The 20,529-nt window shown below is 45.8% G+C and overlaps 1 protein-coding gene across 1 annotated transcript in view; it reads right to left on the bottom strand.

Annotated features, from left to right (window-relative positions):
* The window catches only part of VWF (von Willebrand factor), a 344,529-nt gene that overhangs the window by 85,799 nt on the left and 238,201 nt on the right, over nt 1–20,529 (bottom strand). The window contains exons 38-40 of the mRNA XM_073649985.1: nt 18,895–19,100; nt 18,380–18,482; nt 18,227–18,301 (exon numbers count right to left, since the gene is read on the bottom strand). Coding sequence (XP_073506086.1) covers nt 18,227–18,301; nt 18,380–18,482; nt 18,895–19,100 — 384 coding nt within the window. The remainder of the gene's footprint in view (nt 1–18,226; nt 18,302–18,379; nt 18,483–18,894; nt 19,101–20,529) is intronic.

The following is a 20,529-nucleotide window of genomic DNA, read 5'->3' on the forward strand; positions in this document are numbered from 1 at the left end:
GTATTATGCAGAGGGGCAGTATGTGTGTGTATTGTGCAGAGGGGCGGTATGTGTGTGTATTGTGCAGAGGGGCAGTATGTGTGTGTATTGTGCAGAGGGGCAGTATGTGTGTGTATTGTGCAGAGGGGCAGTATGTGTGTGTATTGTGCAGAGGGGCAGTATGTGTGTGTGTATTGTGCAGAGGGGCAGTATGTGTGTGTATTGTGCAGAGGGGCAGTATGTGTGTGTATTGTGCAGAGGAGCAGTATGTGTGTGTATTTTGCAGAGGGGCAGTATTTGTGTGTATTTTGCAGAGGGGCAGTATGTGTGTGTATTGTGCAGAGGGGCAGTATGTGTGTGTATTTTGCAGAGGGGCAGTATGTGTGTGTATTGTGCAGAGGGGCAGTATGTGTGTGTATTATGCAGAGGGGCAGTATGTGTGTGTATTGTGCAGAGGGGCAGAATGTGTGTGTATTGTGCAGAGGGGCAGTATGTGTGTGTATTATGCAGAGGGGCAGTATGTGTGTGTATTGTGCAGAGGGGCAGTATGTGTGTGTATTGTGCAGAGGGGCAGTATGTGTGTGTATTGTGCAGAGGGGCAGTATGTGTGTGTATTTTGCAGAGGGGCAGTATGTGTGTGTATTGTGCAGAGGGGCAGTATGTGTGTGTATTTTCCAGAGGGGCAGTATGTGTGTGTATTATGCAGAGGGGCAGTATGTGTGTGTATTATGCAGAGGGGCAGTATGTGTGTGTATTGTGCAGAAGGGCAGTATGTGTGTGTGTATTTTGCAGAGGAGCAGTATGTGTGTGTATTGTGCAGAGGAGCAGTATGTGTGTGTATTGTGCAGAGGGGCAGTATGTGTGTGTATTATGCAGGGGGCAGTGTGTCTGTGTATTGTGCAGAGGGGCAGTATGTATGTGTATTGTGCAGAGGGGCAGTATGTGTGTGTATTGTGCAGAGGGGCAGTATGTGTGTGTATTGTGCAGAGGGGCAGTATGTGTGTGTATTTTGCAGAGGGGCAGTATGTATGTGTATTGTGCAGAGGGGCAGTATGTGTGTGTGTATTTTGCAGAGGAGCAGTATGTGTGTGTATTGTGCAGAGGAGCAGTATGTGTGTGTATTGTGCAGAGGGGCAGTATGTGTGTGTATTATGCAGGGGGCAGTGTGTCTGTGTATTGTGCAGAGGGGCAGTATGTGTGTGTATTGTGCAGAGGGGCAGTATGTGTGTGTATTGTGCAGAGGAGCAGTATGTGTGTGTATTGTGCAGAGGAGCAGTATGTGTGTATTTTGCAGAGGAGCAGTATGTGTGTGTATTGTGCAGAGGAGCAGTATGTGTGTGTATTGTGCAGAGGGGCAGTATGTGTGTATTTTGCAGAGGGGCAGTATGTGTGTGTATTGTGCAGAGGAGCAGTATGTGTGTTTATTGTGCAGAGGAGCAGTATGTGTGTGTATTGTGCAGAGGAGCAGTATGTGTGTATTTTGCAGAGGGGCAGTATGTGTGTGTATTGTGCAGAGGAGCAGTATGTGTGTGTATTGTGCAGAGGGGCAGTATGTATGTGTATTGTGCAGAGGGGCAGTATGTGTGTGTATTGTGCAGAGGGGCAGTATGTGTGTGTATTGTGCAGAGGGGCAGTATGTGTGTGTATTGTGCAGAGGGGCAGTATGTGTGTGTATTATGCAGAGGGGCAGTATGCGTATGTATTGTGCAGAGGGGCAGTATGTGTGTGTATTATGCAGAGGGGTAGTATGCGTGTGTATTTTGCAGAGGGGCAGTATGTGTGTGTATTATGCAGAGGGGCAGTATGTGTGTGTATTTTGCAGAGGGGCAGTATGTGTGTGTATTTTGCAGAGGGGCAGTATGTGTGTGTATTGTGCAGAGGGGCAGTATGTGTGTGTATTTGGCAGAGGGGCAGTATGTGTGTGTATTGTGCAGAGGGGCAATATGTGTGTGTATTATGCAGAGGGGCTGTATGTGTGTGTATTGTGCAGAGGGGCAGTATGTGTGTGTATTGTGCAGAGGGGCAATATGTGTATGTATTGTGCAGAGGGGCAGTATGTGTATGTATTATGCAGAGGGGCAGTATGTGTGTGTATTTTGCAGAGGGGCAGTATGTGTGTGTATTTTGCAGAGGGGCAGTATGTGTGTGTATTGTGCAGAGGAGCAGTATGTGTGTATTGTGCAGAGGAGCAGTATGTGTGTGTATTGTGCAGAGGGGCAGTATGTGTGTGTATTGTGCAGAGGGGCAGTATGTGTGTGTATTGTGCAGAGGAGCAGTATGTGTGTGTATTTTGCAGAGGGGCAGTATTTGTGTGTATTTTGCAGAGGGGCAGTATGTGTGTGTATTGTGCAGAGGGGCAGTATGTGTGTGTATTTTGCAGAGGGGCAGTATGTGTGTGTATTGTGCAGAGGGGCAGTATGTGTGTGTATTATGCAGAGGGGCAGTATGTGTGTGTATTGTGCAGAGGGGCAGTATGTGTGTGTATTGTGCAGAGGGGCAGTATGTGTGTGTATTGTGCAGAGGGGCAGAATGTGTGTGTATTGTGCAGAGGGGCAGTATGTGTGTGTATTATGCAGAGGGGCAGTATGTGTGTGTATTGTGCAGAGGGGCAGTATGTGTGTGTATTGTGCAGAGGGGCAGTATGTGTGTGTATTGTGCAGAGGGGCAGTATGTGTGTGTATTGTGCAGAGGGGCAGTATGTGTGTGTATTGTGCAGAGGGGCAGTATGTGTGTGTATTGTGCAGAGGGGCAGTATGTGTGTGTATTATGCAGAGGGGCAGTATGTATGTGTGTATTTTGCAGAGGAGCAGTATGTGTGTGTATTGTGCAGAGGGGCAGTATGTGTGAGTATTGTGCAGAGGGGCAGTATGTGTGTGTACTGTACAGAGGGGCAGTATGTGTGTGTGTATTTTGCAGAGGAGCAGTATGTGTGTGTATTGTGCAGAGGAGCAGTATGTGTGTGTATTGTGCAGAGGGGCAGTATGTGTGTGTATTGTGCAGGGGGCAGTGTGTCTCTGTATTGTGCAGAGGGGCAGTATGTGCGTGTATTATGCAGAGGGGCAGTATGTGTGTGTATTGTGCAGAGGAGCAGTATTTGTGTGCATTATGCAGAGGAGCAGTATGTGTGTGTATTGTGCAGACTGGCAGTATGTGTGTGTATTGTGCAGAGGGGCAGTATGTGTGTGTATTGTGCAGAGGGGCAGTATGTGTGTGTATTGTGCAGAGGGGCAGTATGTGTGTGTATTATGCAGAGGGGCAGTATGTATGTGTGTATTTTGCAGAGGAGCAGTATGTGTGTGTATTGTGCAGACTGGCAGTATGTGTGTGTATTGTGCAGAGGGGCAGTATGTGTGTGTATTGTGCAGAGGGGCAGTATGTGTGTGTATTTTGCAGAGGGGCAGTATGTGTGTGTATTATGCAGAGGGGCAGTATGTGTGTGTATTGTGCAGAGGGGCAGTATGTGTGTGTATTGTGCAGAGGGGCAGTATGTGTGTGTATTGTGCAGAGGGGCAGTATGTGTGTGTATTGTGCAGAGGGGCAGTATGTGTGTGTATTGTGCAGAGGGGCAGTATGTGTGTGTGTATTGTGCAGAGGGGCAGTATGTGTGTGTATTGTGCAGAGGGGCAGTATGTGTGTGTATTGTGCAGAGGAGCAGTATGTGTGTGTATTTTGCAGAGGGGCAGTATTTGTGTGTATTTTGCAGAGGGGCAGTATGTGTGTGTATTGTGCAGAGGGGCAGTATGTGTGTGTATTTTGCAGAGGGGCAGTATGTGTGTGTATTGTGCAGAGGGGCAGTATGTGTGTGTATTATGCAGAGGGGCAGTATGTGTGTGTATTGTGCAGAGGGGCAGAATGTGTGTGTATTGTGCAGAGGGGCAGTATGTGTGTGTATTATGCAGAGGGGCAGTATGTGTGTGTATTGTGCAGAGGGGCAGTATGTGTGTGTATTGTGCAGAGGGGCAGTATGTGTGTGTATTGTGCAGAGGGGCAGTATGTGTGTGTATTGTGCAGAGGGGCAGTATGTGTGTGTATTGTGCAGAGGGGCAGTATGTGTGTGTATTGTGCAGAGGAGCAGTATTTGTGTGCATTATGCAGAGGAGCAGTATGTGTGTGTATTGTGCAGACTGGCAGTATGTGTGTGTATTGTGCAGAGGGGCAGTATGTGTGTGTATTGTGCAGAGGGGCAGTATGTGTGTGTATTGTGCAGAGGGGCAGTATGTGTGTGTATTATGCAGAGGGGCAGTATGTATGTGTGTATTTTGCAGAGGAGCAGTATGTGTGTGTATTGTGCAGAGGGGCAGTATGTGTGAGTATTGTGCAGAGGGGCAGTATGTGTGTGTACTGTACAGAGGGGCAGTATGTGTGTGTGTATTTTGCAGAGGAGCAGTATGTGTGTGTATTGTGCAGAGGAGCAGTATGTGTGTGTATTGTGCAGAGGGGCAGTATGTGTGTGTATTGTGCAGGGGGCAGTGTGTCTCTGTATTGTGCAGAGGGGCAGTATGTGCGTGTATTATGCAGAGGGGCAGTATGTGTGTGTATTATGCAGAGGGGCAGTATATGTGTGTATTGTGCAGAGGGGCAGTATGTGTGTGTATTGTGCAGAGGGGCAGTATGTGTGTGTATTTTGCAGAGGGGCAGTATGTGTGTGTGTATTGTGCAGAGGGGCAGTATGTGTGTGTATTGTGCAGAGGAGCAGTATGTGTGTGTATTGTGCAGAGGAGCAGTATGTGTGTATTTTGCAGAGGAGCAGTGTGTGTGTTTATTGTGCCGAGGAGCAGTATGTGTGTGTATTGTGCAGAGGGGCAGTATGTGTGTGTATTGTGCAGGGGGCAGTGTGTCTGTGTATTGTGCAGAGGGGCAGTATGTATGTGTATTGTGCAGAGGGGCAGTATGTGTGTGTATTGTGCAGAGGGGCAGTATGTGTGTGTATTGTGCAGAGGGGCAGTATGTGTATGTATTGTGCAGAGGGGCAATATGTGTGTGTATTATGCAGAGGGGCAGTATGCGTATGTATTGTGCAGAGGGGCAGTATGTGTGTGTATTATGCAGAGGGGCAGTATGTGTGTGTATTTTGCAGAGGGGCAGTATGTGTGTGTATTGTGCAGAGGGGCAGTATGTGTGTGTATTTGGCAGAGGGGCAGTATGTGTGTGTATTGTGCAGAGGGGCAGTATGTGTGTGTATTGTGCAGAGGAGCAGTATGTGTGTGTATTGTGCAGAGGGGCAGTATGTGTGTGTATTGTGCAGAGGGGCAATATGTGTGTGTATTATGCAGAGGGGCAGTATGCGTATGTATTGTGCAGAGGGGCAGTATGTGTGTGTATTATGCAGAGGGGCAGTATGTGTGTGTATTTTGCAGAGGGGCAGTATGTGTGTGTATTGTGCAGAGGGGCAGTATGTGTGTGTATTTGGCAGAGGGGCAGTATGTGTGTGTATTGTGCAGAGGGGCAGTATGTGTGTGTGTATTGTGCAGAGTGGCAGTATGTGTGTGTACTTTGCAGAGGGGCAGTATGTGTGTGTATTGTGCAGAGGGTCAGTATGTGTGTGTATTGTGCAGAGGGGCAGTATGTGTGTGTATTTTGCAGAGGGGCAGTATGTGTGTGTATTGTGCAGAGGGGCAGTATGTGTGTGTATTTTGCAGAGGGGCAGTATGTGTGTGTATTTTGCAGAGGGGCAGTATGTGTGTGTATTATGCAGAGGGGCAGTATGTGTGTGTATTGTGCAGAGGGGCAGTATGTGTGTGTATTGTGCAGAGGGGCAGTATGTGTGTGTATTGTGCAGAGGGGCAGTATGTGTGTGTATTGTGCAGAGGGGCAGTATGTGTGTGTATTGTGCAGAGGGGCAGTATGTGTGTGTATTGTGCAGAGGGGCAATATGTGTGTGTATTATGCAGAGGGGCAGTATGTGTGTGTATTATGCAGAGGGGCAGTATGTGTGTGTATTGTGCAGAGGGGCAGTATGTGTGTGTATTGTGCAGAGGGGCAATATGTGTGTGTATTGTGCAGAGGGGCAGTATGTGTGTGTATTATGCAGAGGGGCAGTATGTGTGTGTATTTTGCAGAGGGGCAGTATGTGTGTGTATTTTGCAGAGGGGCAGTATGTGTGTGTATTGTGCAGAGGTGCAGTATGTGTGTGTATTGTGCAGAGGAGCAGTATGTGTGTGTATTTTGCAGAGGGGCAGTATGTGTGTGTATTGTGCAGAGGGGCAGTATGTGTGTGTATTGTGCAGAGGGGCAGTATGTGTGTGTATTTTGCAGAGGGGCAGTATGTGTGTGTATTGTGCAGAGGTGCAGTATGTGTGTGTATTGTGCAGAGGAGCAGTATTTGTGTGTATTATGCAGAGGGGCAGTATGTGTGTGTATTATGCAGAGGGGCAGTATGTGTGTGTATTATGCAGAGGGGCAGTATGTGTGTGTATTTTGCAGAGGGGCAGTATGTGTGTGTATTGTGCAGAGGGGCAGTATGTGTGTGTATTGTGCAGAGGAGCAGTATGTGTGTGTATTTTGCAGAGGGGCAGTATGTGTGTGTATTGTGCAGAGGGTCAGTATGTGTGTGTATTGTGCAGAGGGGCAGTATGTGTGTATATTTTGCAGAGGGGCAGTATGTGTGTGTATTGTGCAGAGGGGCAGTATGTGTGTGTATTTTGCAGAGGGGCAGTATGTGTGTGTATTGTGCAGAGGAGCAGTATGTGTGTATTGTGCAGAGGAGCAGTATGTGTGTGTATTGTGCAGAGGGGCAGTATGTGTGTGTATTGTGCAGAGGGGCAGTATGTGTGTGTATTGTGCAGAGCAGCAGTATGTGTGTGTATTTTGCAGAGGGGCAGTATGTGTGTGTATTTTCCAGAGGGGCAGTATGTGTGTGTATTGTGCAGAGGGGCAGTATGTGTGTGTATTGTGCAGAGGAGCAGTATGTGTGTGTATTGTGCAGAGGGGCAGTATGTGTGTGTATTGTGCAGAGGGGCAGTATGTGTGTGTATTGTGCAGAGGAGCAGTATGTGTGTGTATTGTGCAGAGGGGCAGTATGTGTGTGTATTTTGCAGAGGGGCAGTATGTGTGTGTATTGTGCAGAGGGGCAGTATGTGTGTGTATTTTCCAGAGGGGCAGTATGTGTGTGTATTATGCAGAGGGGCAGTATGTGTGTGTATTATGCAGAGGGGCAGTATGTGTGTGTATTGTGCAGAAGGGCAGTATGTGTGTGTGTATTTTGCAGAGGAGCAGTATGTGTGTGTATTGTGCAGAGGAGCAGTATGTGTGTGTATTGTGCAGAGGGGCAGTATGTGTGTGTATTATGCAGGGGGCAGTGTGTCTGTGTATTGTGCAGAGGGGCAGTATGTATGTGTATTGTGCAGAGGGGCAGTATGTGTGTGTATTGTGCAGAGGGGCAGTATGTGTGTGTATTGTGCAGAGGGGCAGTATGTGTGTGTATTTTGCAGAGGGGCAGTATGTGTGTGTATTGTGCAGAGGAGCAGTATGTGTGTGTATTGTGCAGAGGGGCAGTATGTGTGTGTATTGTGCAGAGGGGCAGTATGTGTGTGTATTGTGCAGAGGAGCAGTATGTGTGTGTATTGTGCAGAGGAGCAGTATGTGTGTATTTTGCAGAGGAGCAGTATGTGTGTGTATTGTGCAGAGGAGCAGTATGTGTGTGTATTGTGCAGAGGGGCAGTATGTGTGTATTTTGCAGAGGGGCAGTATGTGTGTGTATTATGCAGGGGGCAGTGTGTCTGTGTATTGTGCAGAGGGGCAGTATGTGTGTGTATTGTGCAGAGGGGCAGTATGTGTGTGTATTGTGCAGAGGGGCAGTATGTGTGTGTATTGTGCAGAGGAGCAGTATGTGTGTGTATTGTGCAGAGGAGCAGTATGTGTGTATTTTGCAGAGGAGCAGTATGTGTGTGTATTGTGCAGAGGAGCAGTATGTGTGTGTATTGTGCAGAGGGGCAGTATGTGTGTATTTTGCAGAGGGGCAGTATGTGTGTGTATTGTGCAGAGGAGCAGTATGTGTGTGTATTGTGCAGAGGAGCAGTATGTGTGTGTATTGTGCAGAGGAGCAGTATGTGTGTATTTTGCAGAGGGGCAGTATGTGTGTGTATTGTGCAGAGGAGCAGTATGTGTGTGTATTGTGCAGAGGGGCAGTATGTATGTGTATTGTGCAGAGGGGCAGTATGTGTGTGTATTGTGCAGAGGGGCAGTATGTGTGTGTATTGTGCAGAGGGGCAGTATGCGTGTGTATTGTGCAGAGGGGCAGTATGTGTGTGTATTATGCAGAGGGGCAGTATGCGTATGTATTGTGCAGAGGGGCAGTATGTGTGTGTATTATGCAGAGGGGCAGTATGCGTGTGTATTTTGCAGAGGGGCAGTATGTGTGTGTATTATGCAGAGGGGCAGTATGTGTGTGTATTTTGCAGAGGGGCAGTATGTGTGTGTATTTTGCAGAGGGGCAGTATGTGTGTGTATTGTGCAGAGGGGCAGTATGTGTGTGTATTTGGCAGAGGGGCAGTATGTGTGTGTATTGTGCAGAGGGGCAATATGTGTGTGTATTATGCAGAGGGGCTCTATGTGTGTGTATTGTGCAGAGGGGCAGTATGTGTGTGTATTGTGCAGAGGGGCAATATGTGTATGTATTGTGCAGAGGGGCAGTATGTGTATGTATTATGCAGAGGGGCAGTATGTGTGTGTATTTTGCAGAGGGGCAGTATGTGTGTGTATTTTGCAGAGGAGCAGTATGTGTGTGTATTTTGCAGAGGGGCAATATGTGTGTGTATTTTGCAGAGGGGCAGTATGTGTGTGTATTGTGCAGAGGAGCAGTATGTGTGTGTATTGTGCAGAGGGGCAGTATGTGTGTGTATTGTGCAGAGGGACAGTATGTGTGTGTATTGTGCAGAGGGGCAGTATGTGTGTGTATTGTGCAGAGGGGCAGTATGTGTGTGTATTTTGCAGAGGGGCAGTATGTGTGTGTATTATGCAGAGGGGCAGTATGTGTGTGTATTTTGCAGAGGGGCAGTATGTGTGTGTATTGTGCAGAGGGGCAGTATGTGTGTGTATTGTGCAGAGGGGCAGTATGTGTGTGTATTTTGCAGAGGGGCAGTATGTGTGTGTATTGTGCAGAGGGGCAGTATGTGTGTGTATTTGGCAGACGGGCAGTATGTGTGTGTATTGTGCAGAGGGGCAATATGTGTGTGTATTATGCAGAGGGGCTGTATGTGTGTGTATTGTGCAGAGGGGCAGTATGTGTGTGTATTGTGCAGAGGGGCAATATGTGTATGTATTGTGCAGAGGGGCAGTATGTGTATGTATTATGCAGAGGGGCAGTATGTGTGTGTATTTTGCAGAGGGGCAGTATGTGTGTGTATTTTGCAGAGGAGCAGTATGTGTGTGTATTTTGCAGAGGGGCAATATGTGTGTGTATTTTGCAGAGGGGCAGTATGTGTGTGTATTGTGCAGAGGAGCAGTATGTGTGTGTATTGTGCAGAGGAGCAGTATGTGTGTGTATTGTGCAGAGGGGCAGTATGTGTGTGTATTGTGCAGAGGGGCAGTATGTGTGTGTATTGTGCAGAGGGGCAGTATGTGTGTGTATTGTGCAGAGGAGCAGTATGTGTGTGTATTTTGCAGAGGGGCAATATGTGTGTGTATTTTGCAGAGGGGCAGTATGTGTGTGTATTGTGCAGAGGGGCAGTATGTGTGTGTATTATGCAGAGGGGCAGTATGTGTGTGTATTGTGCAGAGGGGCAGTATGTGTGTGTATTATGCAGAGGGGCAGTATGTGTGTGTATTATGCAGAGGGGCAGTATGTGTGTGTATTGTGCAGAGGGGCAGTATGTGTGTGTATTGTGCAGAGGGGCAGAATGTGTGTGTATTGTGCAGAGGGGCAGTAAGTGTGTGTATTGTGCAGAGGAGCAGTATGTGTGTGCATTGTGCAGAGGAGCAGTATGTGTGTGTATTGTGCAGAGGGGCAGTATGTGTGTGTATTGTGCAGAGGGGCAGTATGTGTGTGTATTGTGCAGAGGGGCAGAATGTGTGTGTATTGTGCAGAGGGGCAGTATGTGTGTGTATTGTGCAGAGGGGCAGTATGTGTGTGTATTGTGCAGAGGGGCAGAATGTGTGTGTATTGTGCAGAGGAGCAGTATGTGTGTGTATTGTGCAGAGGGGCAGTATGTGTGTGTATTGTGCAGAGGGGCAGTATGTGTGTGTATTATGCAGAGGGGCAGTATGTGTGTGTATTGTGCAGAGGGGCAGTATGTGTGTGTATTGTGCAGAGGGGCAGTATGTGTGTGTATTATGCAGAGGGGCAGTATGTGTATGTATTGTGCAGAGGGGCAGTATGTGTGTGTATTGTGCAGAGGGGCAGTATGTGTGTGTATTGTGCAGAGGGGCAGTATGTGTGTGTATTATGCAGAGGGGCAGTATGTGTGTGTATTGTGCAGAGGGGCAGTATGTGTGTGTATTATGCAGAGGGGCAGTATGTGTGTGTATTGTGCAGAGGGGCAGTATGTGTGTGTATTGTGCAGAGGGGCAGTATGTGTGTGTATTGTGCAGAGGGGCAGAATGTGTGTGTATTGTGCAGAGGGGCAGTATGTGTGTGTATTGTGCAGAGGGGCAGTATGTGTGTGTATTGTGCAGAGGGGCAGAATGTGTGTGTATTGTGCAGGGGAGCAGTATGTGTGTGTATTGTGCAGAGGGGCAGTATGTGTGTGTATTGTGCAGAGGGGCAGTATGTGTGTGTATTATGCAGAGGGGCAGTATGTGTGTGTATTGTGCAGAGGGGCAGTATGTGTGTGTATTATGCAGAGGGGCAGTATGTGTGTGTATTGTGCAGAGGGGCAGTATGTGTGTGTATTATGCAGAGGGGCAGTATGTGTGTGTATTGTGCAGAGGGGCAGTATGTGTGTGTATTGTGCAGAGGGGCAGTATGTGTGTGTATTGTGCAGAGGAGCAGTATGTGTGTGTATTGTGCAGAGGGGCAGTATGTGTGTGTATTGTGCAGAGGGGCAGTATGTGTGTGTATTGTGCAGAGGGGCAGTATGTGTGTGTATTGTGCAGAGGGGCAGTATGTGTGTGTATTGTGCAGAGGGGCAGTATGTGTGTGTATTGTGCAGAGGGGCAGTATGTGTGTGTATTGTGCAGAGGGGCAGTATGTGTGTGTATTGTGCAGTGTGTGTGGGGAGCACTTTGCAAGTCTTATCTGATGTCTGCTTCAGCCCCAAGTTAAATTGCCATGTTGGCACTTAGTGATAAATAAGTGGGTTTTGGGTTGCCGGTTGGGCACTCCATCTCTAAAAGGTTCGCCATCACTGCCCTAGAACATAAGATAGTGAATATTCATATGACTGCTTTCACCTTTCTGTTCTTTTCTGCTTAAAGCATTCAGTATTTCCATGGATTTTTTAAAGATTGTGGTATTTTAAAAATATTGTATGTCCAGAAAGTGGCCAATTATTCTAATTAGAGATAAGCTAATTTTTTTAATTCGACGAATTTTCCACAAAAAAATCATATTTGCGGCTAAATAATTTCACGCAAATTTGCTTGCTGCAAAGCTTGTAATTGCTCTTATAATACACGTGGGGAGAGTAGAGAGAGAGAGGATGCCACTGACCATAAGAGCTTACACTCTACAAGAGAGAGAGGACCGCGCTGACCATAAGAGCTTACACTCTTCAGGAGAGAGAGAGAGGACCCCACTGACCATAAGAGCTTACACTCTACAGGAGAGAGAGGACCCCACTGACCATAAGAGCTTACACTCTACAGGAGAGAGAGAGAGAGGACCCCGCTGACCATAAGAGCTTACACTCTACAGAAGACAGAGAGGACCCCGCTGACCGTAAGAGCTTACACTCTACAGGAGAGAGAGAGGACCCTGCTGACCATAAGAGCTTACACTCTACAGGAGAGAGGACCCTGCTGACTATAAGAGCTTACACTCTACAGGAGAGAGAGAGGACCCCACTGACCATTAGAGCTTACACTCTACAAGAGAGAGAGAGGACCCCTCTGACCATAAGAGCTTACACTCTTCAGGAGAGAGAGAGAGGACCCCACTGACCATAAGAGCTTACACTCTACAGGAGAGAGGACCCTGCTGACTACAAGAGCTTACACTCTACAGGAGACAGATAGGACCCCACTGACCATAAGAGCTTATACTCTACAGGAGACAAAGAGGGCCCTGCTGACCATAAGAGCTTACACTCTACAAGAGCGAGAGAGGACCCCACTGACAATAAGAGCTTACACTCTACAGGAGAGAGGACCCTGCTTACTACAAGAGCTTACACTCTACAGGACAGAGAGGGCCCCACTGATCATAAGAGCTTACACTCTACAGGAGACAAAGAGGACCCCACTGACAATAAGAGCTTACATTGTACAGGAGAGAGAGGGCACCACTGACCATAAGAGCTTACACTCTACAGGAGAGAGAGAGGACCCCGCTGACCATAAGAGCTTACACTCTACAGGAGATAGAGAGGACCCCGCTGACCGTAAGAGCTTACACTCTACAGGAGACATATATAGGACCCCACTGACCATAAGAGCCTTCACTCTACAGGAGAGAGAGAGGATCCAGCTGCCCATAAAAGCTTACACTCTAGAGGAGAAAGAGAGAGAGAGTACCCCACTGACCATAACAGCTTATACTTTACAGGAGAGAGAGAGGACCCCACTGACTATAAGAGCTTACACTCTACAGGAGACAGAGAGGACCCCACTGACAATAAGAGCTTACACTCTACAGGACAGAGAAAGAGGACCCCACTGATCATGAGAGCTTACACTCTACAGGAGACAGAGAGGACCCCACTGATAATAAGAGCTTACATTCTACAGGAGAGAGAGGACCCCACTGACCATAAGAGCTTACACTGTACAGGAGAGAGAGAGGACCCCGCTGACCATAAGTGCTTACACTCTACAGGAGACAGAGAGGACCGCGCTGACCATAAGAGCTTACATTCTACAGGAGAGAGAGGACCCCACTGACCATAAGAGCTTACACTCTACAGGAGAGAGAGAGGACCCTGCTGACCATAAGAGCTTACACTCTACAGGAGAGAGAAGACCCCGCTGACCATAAGAGCCTTCACTATACAGGAGAGAGAGAGGATCCAGCTGCCCATACGAGCTTACACTCTACAGGAGATAGAGAGGACCCCGCTGACCATAAGAGCTTACACTCTACAGGAGAGAGAGAGGACCCCGCTGACCATAAGAGCTTACACTCTACAGGAGAGAGAGAGGACCCTGCTGACCATAAGAGCTTACACTCTACAGGAGAGAGAAGACCCCGCTGACCATAAGAGCCTTCACTATACAGGAGAGAGAGAGGATCCAGCTACCCATACGAGCTTACACTCTACAGGAGATAGAGAGGACCCCGCTGACCATAAGAGCTTACACTCTACAGGAGATAGAGAGGACCCCGCTGACCATAAGAGCTTACACTCTACAGGAGAGAGAGAGGACCCTGCTGACTATAAGGACTTACACTCTACAGGAGAGAGAAGACCCCGCTGACCATAAGAGCCTTCACTATACAGGAGAGAGAGAGGATCCAGCTGCCCATAAAAGCTTACACTCTACAGGAGAAAGAGAGAGAGAGGACCCCACTGACCATAACAGCGTACACTTTACAGGAGAGAGAGAGGACCCCACTGACCATAAGAGCTTACACTCTACAGGAGAGACACAACCCCGCTGACCATAAGAGCTTACACTCTACAGGAGAGAGAGGATCCCACTGACCATAAAAGCTTACACTCCACAGAAGAGAGAGAGGATCCCGCTGACCATAAGAACTTACTTTCTAGAGTAGAGAGAGTTGTCCCCCGCTGACCATAAGAGCTTACACTCTACAGGAGAGCTAGATGTCCACTTTTGACCATAAGAGATTACACTCTAAAGGAGAAAGGACTCCACTAAATCATAAGAGCTTACACTCTACAGGAGAGAGAGAGGACCCTGCTGACCAGAAGAGCTTACACTCTACAGGAGAGAGGACACCACTAATCATAAGAGTTTACTCTACAGGAGAGAGAGACAGATGACCCCGCTGATCATAAGAGCTTACACTCTACAGGATGACCCCGCTAATCACAAGAGCTTACACTCTACAGGAAAGAGAGAGAGGACCCCGCTGACCATAACAGGTTAGACTGTACAGGAGGACCCCGCTAATCATAAAAGTTTACTCTACAGGAGAGAGAGAGGGAGGACCCCGCTGACTATAAGAGTTTAAACTCTACAAGAGAGAAGACCCTGCTAATCATAAGAGCTTACACTCTACAGGAGAGAGAGGGGACTCTGCTAATCATAAAAGCTTACACTCTAAAGGAGAGAGAGAGGACCCCACTGACCATAAGAGCTTACACTTTACAGGGGAGAGAGAGGACCCCGCTGACCATAAGAGCTTACACTCTACAGGAGAGAGAGGACCCCACTGACCATAAGAGCTTACACTCTACAGGAGAGAGAGGACCCCACTGACCATAAGAGTTTACACTCTACAGGAGAGAGAGAGGACCCTGATGTACAAACTGTAATCTACTGAGAACCGCTGATCTGTGATGGCCCAGGTGCGGACCACCACTGTACAAGGTATGATAATCCTCTAGATGTCCTAGCTGCAGGGCTTCATGGGAAGGCCTATGTGGCCACGCAAAAAACATTAGCCCGCTCTAATTCGTCAGCAATGTAGTAAATGGTGCCAGGCAAGTTTTTTTTTCTGAACAGTAAATCGAACCTCAAAATGTTCAGATTCTCGTAAAACTGTGAATTTCAGGATATTTTCATTCAAACTCAATCCTTTGTGAATCGATCCGCTCATCTCCACTTTTAATTCCTTGATTTTAAGAGTATGTCTTACTTTTAAACTTATTTTATTTTTTCATCAAAAATGAAGCAACTTTGAAAATAGTTTTATTTAAAAAAAAATCCCTATAATTTGGTGTTTACAGCTTCTATACAGGTCTATATGTTTCCATGGTAACAGACTACAGACTACAAACCCTACGTAGTTTGATTTTGAATTTATATTGACTTCTACATTCTAGAAGTTCTCCCCTGTAATCCTGTCCTGCGTGAGTTGGGAATGTAATGTGATATCTAGGTACATTAACAAAAAATACATATAAAAGCCACACACGTTGACATCGCCCCGCTTTATCTGAAATGAATTAGTGCCTGGCCCTCTGCATCTATTGACGTGTCATTCTTGGAATCCATCGCACAAGATAGACACTGAGTCAGTCCTAATGACAAAAATATTTTCCACTGGAATATTAAGGTTTACGTCTTAGGATCTGCCAAAAAACTTGATATTTCCTTACCCACTATGGTCAGGGAACGGGACAAAATGTTTTATCCCTGAGTATGAAAGTAAAAATGTAATGGTTTAATCATAGGAAGCCAAAATTAGAGGGATGTATGAGAACACCAAGACTTAAAAAAAGAGAATATTCTACTCAAGTGACAAAATAAAGTGATAAATAATAGTAATTTTTCTCAAAAATGACAATTCAGGCAATTAACTTTAACAGTTTACTGCCCATCACACCACTTATTATATTAAAAGATGGACCAGATACTAAGATGATGTTATGCTTGGAAGAGTCTATAGGCCTCGAGCCTGAAGCACTTTACAACTCCGTACAAGTTCTATGTGCCCACGGTGTTGTAGGAAGAAAATCTAGGGTCTCCAAATTACAAATTCCACATACACATCTGTATCACGTGCCTTTGACTATTTTCTTCCTTAAAAATGTGGTGAACCCGCTCAAGAAACACATAAATACCAACATGCTCTACATCTATGATTATGACAAAGGTCCATCAACAGGCAAAATTACCGTCAAAGGGCCATGCAAATAAAGGTCCAAACACACCATTCACCTGCTATCAACTAGCTTCTGTGTTGCATCTACAAAGCTTCAAAGTTCCAATTTGAAAGTCAATGATGGGCAAACCTGGTTCCCAACAAGGTGCCTGCCTGCCACTCCAGTGTAAAGGTCCCAATAAATATTCTAATCATTCTCCCACTTACATTTGCTAAATTTCTACTCGCTAACTCTCCTACAACATCCAGGAGGCTCCTGTAAAAGTGTAAGACCTCCCAGAAGAGTTGGCGATTCTCCTAGACACAGAACAAGTAGATCTCTAGTGCATGCCACCACGATGCTCTGGTGTCCAATCAAACATTTAGGCGAGAAGGGACATGAAGTAAGGCATTGCCTGTGAAAGGTTGCACGGTTTTGGGGGAAATGTTTAGCGGGCCACACTTTACGTCCTGCCGAAAATGATTCTGTCAAAGTTGGAAATAATTATTAAATGATACATTATCGACATAAGAGACTTCATGGAGATCAAATTATTAACCTTCTGCATTCAGATGCCACCAAATGTACACAATAAGGTACAAGCTGTTAATAATTGGGCACATTACTGAGTAATTGTTTTTGGTTTATGAGGCTTAAATACTGCTAAAGGTGACCCTGACAAAACTGTAATTTTGTCAAAATCATGACCCTATCACAAAGATACAAGGCCCTATTCATCAAAGCTTTTGTAAAAAGTTTGGAAAAGTCATAAACTTTTGGTGCAACTCGAGGATGTGCTAAAATGTTGCAATTTTTCTCACATCATTTTCTACCCAGCTCCAACAAAGTGAGCAGTTCCTTTTTTCGGGATGTGAGCATGACGACTGCAGCTCATCATATTCATGATGGGTGATGGCGTTCGTTACCCAACAAATCTTGCAGGGACTAGAGCAGGAATTATGGTGATGTGCACACAAAGGTGCTTACCATTCGTCAGACACTCTTGATTCATGACGAGGCATATGTCTAACTTCAGCACACCTCGTCATCAAGACAATGGTGAACAACAATGGTCTTAATGAATTAGATGCAAAGATTGGCTCTATTGGCTACCCGAACCGAAGAAGTCTCTTTATGACGATACAGCCTATAATCTTAATGAGCCAGACGATTAGATTTGTTAAGCCAAGAGAAATACACTATTATCTTTGTGCTGACTTGTAAATGTATGTGTATTTCTGTGGCTGGTCAAGAAGGTCATAATATTTGTATAAAATTGAATGTTATCATTGTTTCCAAACGAAGAGAAGTTGTTTGGTTACTATGCTAATAACATATTATACTAAGCTAGCTAGATGTTTATTTACAAGAGTCCCTGCTATACCAATTATGTAATTAGATTGGCTCAAACAACGAGACTTGAGCCCTGTGAGTAATGCCCTCCCTAACCCCTTACCTGTGAATGTGTACTCCAAAGGACAACTGCAACTATTTTAAGGGACATGTGATTCTGTAGCGGTCAGACTTGAAACAGAAATTGGAAAGAGACTTTACAGGGAGAATCAAGGTTCAGACTCTCTGAGACCATCAGCTTGAAAGCATGGCTTTAACCAAAGAGACACAGATTTGGATTCTACATGATTCCGGCCTAAGGGTATATGGCCCTGACTGGTAAGATACGGATGTGCTTCATTGACCATCAGAGAGCCCATGGATAGATTTTGAAGAGACCAGGTTGGGACGATGAAGTCACCTGGCTCCATGGAAATGTTGTTTGGGGTTGCCAGGTGTGACCCTCCGGTCACCGGGAACCCATGGAGACATTCGGAGAAGCCAGATTGGGACCAGCCGGTCATCTGGCCCCATGGAAACTCTCGGAGAGGCAAGGGTGGGACCCTCGGGTTTCCTGGCCTTGTACCTCAATGGACTGCTAGCTTCCTAACCTTGCCGCTATATATTCTCTCTGTGGGGACCCACCAGGAGCGGGGGGCCACTGGTTTAGGTAGTCAGCCCTGGAAGTCGCAGCTGTTTTATCCCAGGCGGGCGGAGAAGGAAGGGTGGGACTGTGCAATGTTGTACCATCTTGGGTATTTGCTGGGAGTGTTCTATCAGTTTATTGTCTGTTTTGTGGTTCAATAAAGTATTGCCACACTGTTTTACCCTCACCCTGTGTTGTCTGAGTAGTTTTACACCCACGGAAGACCCCGTGTGTTCACACTCTTCACACACAAAAACCATGCAGAGATGCCCTCAAATAATAATAAGTATCATCACCAAGTCAAATGGGTTTGGTAATGACCTGATGATCTAGTCCTGTAAGATATGAATGGTCAAGATCCAGCAGAAGTCCTTTGCTCCATCTGTGTATGTCTTTGTTATTACAATAGAAATGAATTTTAGATATTTTTTTTCTTTTTCAATCTTGTGACCTAATTACCTACCACATTCATACTCGGAGCAACATCGATCAGAGCTTTGTTTCAGTGCTGGGATTTCACAAGGGCCACAAGTGGGAGCTAAAAAAAAAATACAATAACTCGTCAGTGACTGAATAACAAAAAATTCTCAAAATGCGGAAAAATATTTGGTATTACGTTTGACTGTAGGACATGGCTTCGCGGAGCAGTTGGTGAGCCTATCGTCTAGGCAAATGCAGATACTGCAGGGGTCATGGGAGGGGATCCAAGTTTCCAAATGCTACAATAAAAAAAATATATTGATCCTAGCAGAATGAATGTCACAGTCATGAATGCACTACTAAAATTTTGAACAAGTCCCTTAAAGGAGATAGTTTGCTTTCAAAATGCCCTCTCCATATGGCCACCAAGAGATGCAATCAGGTTGACATACCAGGTACCACCCATGGAAAAATGTGAGACTTTAAAAAACAAATGTAAGCCCTCTTTTATCTTTAGATAACCCTTTCAGGTAGTTGAGATCAACTCAACATAACTCCACATTCTATCTTCATCTTCCAACCCAAGAACCCCACAAGAAATTGGTTACCGAAGTCTACGAACGAAGGTCTCTTGTGGCCTTATACATGAAATATACGTTTAAACAGCTACTAGGTTTTAATCTTCATGCTGATGGTCCTGAATATTGTTACCTTGTGATGGTCTCCATTACCATCTGTGCATTGGTTGCAAATACTTTCAGAGACACATTTTCCATTAAACATCACCTCTCCTTCAGGGCAGAAGCAACCTTCTGTTGGATGGTCAAAACACATAGTTTTGCTGTGTGTCGCATTACAGTCCTTGTCACATCCTGTATGACAATGATTATATGACATGGTATGGGGACAGACCATTGCTGCAAACGAGATAGAGAAGATAAATAAGTTTATCACCAGGTTTCATTTCTTAGATGCATTTATCTTGAATCATTGCAAGTTTACTGGTACAATCATTATATCTACAAATGTGTGCTTCTTTACCATTCCTCTTGGCTTGACTTATTCTAAGATTCTTGTACACATAGAGAATTCCCTCCACAGATGCACAGAAAATAAATAATGGCTAAAACTCAAACAATAACACGTATTAGCTTCAATACGTAGACATGAAAAAGCCCAACAACAACAGAGTATATTATAGCCGCCGCCCCAACGCACGTTTCGTGTAACTTCCTCAGGAGGCATGTCGTGTCACACGCCTCCTGAGGAAGTTACATGAAACAAGGGCTGGGGCAGCGGGAATGCTACACTATCCCAACTATTCACATATGTGTCACTTTTGAGTGTTATTTATATCTGTTGGACAGCCTGAGTTATCTTGAGAGTGTGGTTAATTCCTCATTACATCAGGCACTGTAGGTCCACTCTACTATCCTAGTGTTTTTTAGTTGGTTTACTATTTATCTTCTTGTCCTCGTACTATGGCAAAATCTTTCTTTTATGTAAATACATATTTATCTATTTATATGTAATTTTTTAATACTAAACTTCGGCCTATAATATATTCTGTTGTTGTTGGGCTTTTTCATGCATACGTGTTGAATCTAATACATATCCAAGATTCACAATATTCTGTTGGGAGATGTTTATGCTACATGTGTCAACCTGTAGCCAACAAGATGGTAGTGATGTTATTTGCAGCTTGTCAAGAGAGAAGGATGCTGTTACCATTGAGGTGGTTCTCATCATGTTTTTTAAAAACTATTTACCCTAGGGTCCTCTTTCTCTTACTCAATCATACCTAGTTTCCTTTTTTCCTTTTTCCAAGGACTTGTTCTTCCTCATAAGGGCAGCGTCAAAGGACTCTTAAAAAAACATCCAATTTCTTTTTTACCAACATTGTTCTTGTGAAAAGGTTCACGTGATCCATTAGACAGCAGAACGGGGTACACCTGAGATACAAGCCTCCAAATAAAAACCCAATTGATTTTACAATTTTACCCCTCATACTGAGCGGGCCATTTTACTGGGGTCCCGGTGGGGGACAAAATACTGAGTTGTGGACTGTGAGGGCCCCCATACTTGTGGTGGCCTTCATACTGTGAGGAGTGCTGTGAGGGTCCTCATTCTGTGTGGGGGGCTGTTGTGGCCTTCATACTGTATGATGGGATGTGGGGCCACTTATGCTGAGTGGTGTGTTATGGGGGCCATCATACTGAGTGGGGGACTATGGGGGCCCTCACATTGAGTAGGGGGCTGTGGAGGCAATCATACTGAGTGGGGACCATTATACTGAAAGGCCATCATACTGAGTGGGGGCTATGACATTTTATTAATGGGGAGGAC

The sequence above is a fragment of the Phyllobates terribilis genome, unplaced genomic scaffold (genome assembly GCF_046119375.1).
Source record: "Phyllobates terribilis strain yellow unplaced genomic scaffold, ASM4611937v1 Scaffold_10__3_contigs__length_209671492, whole genome shotgun sequence".
Taxonomy (NCBI): Eukaryota; Metazoa; Chordata; class Amphibia; order Anura; family Dendrobatidae; genus Phyllobates; species Phyllobates terribilis.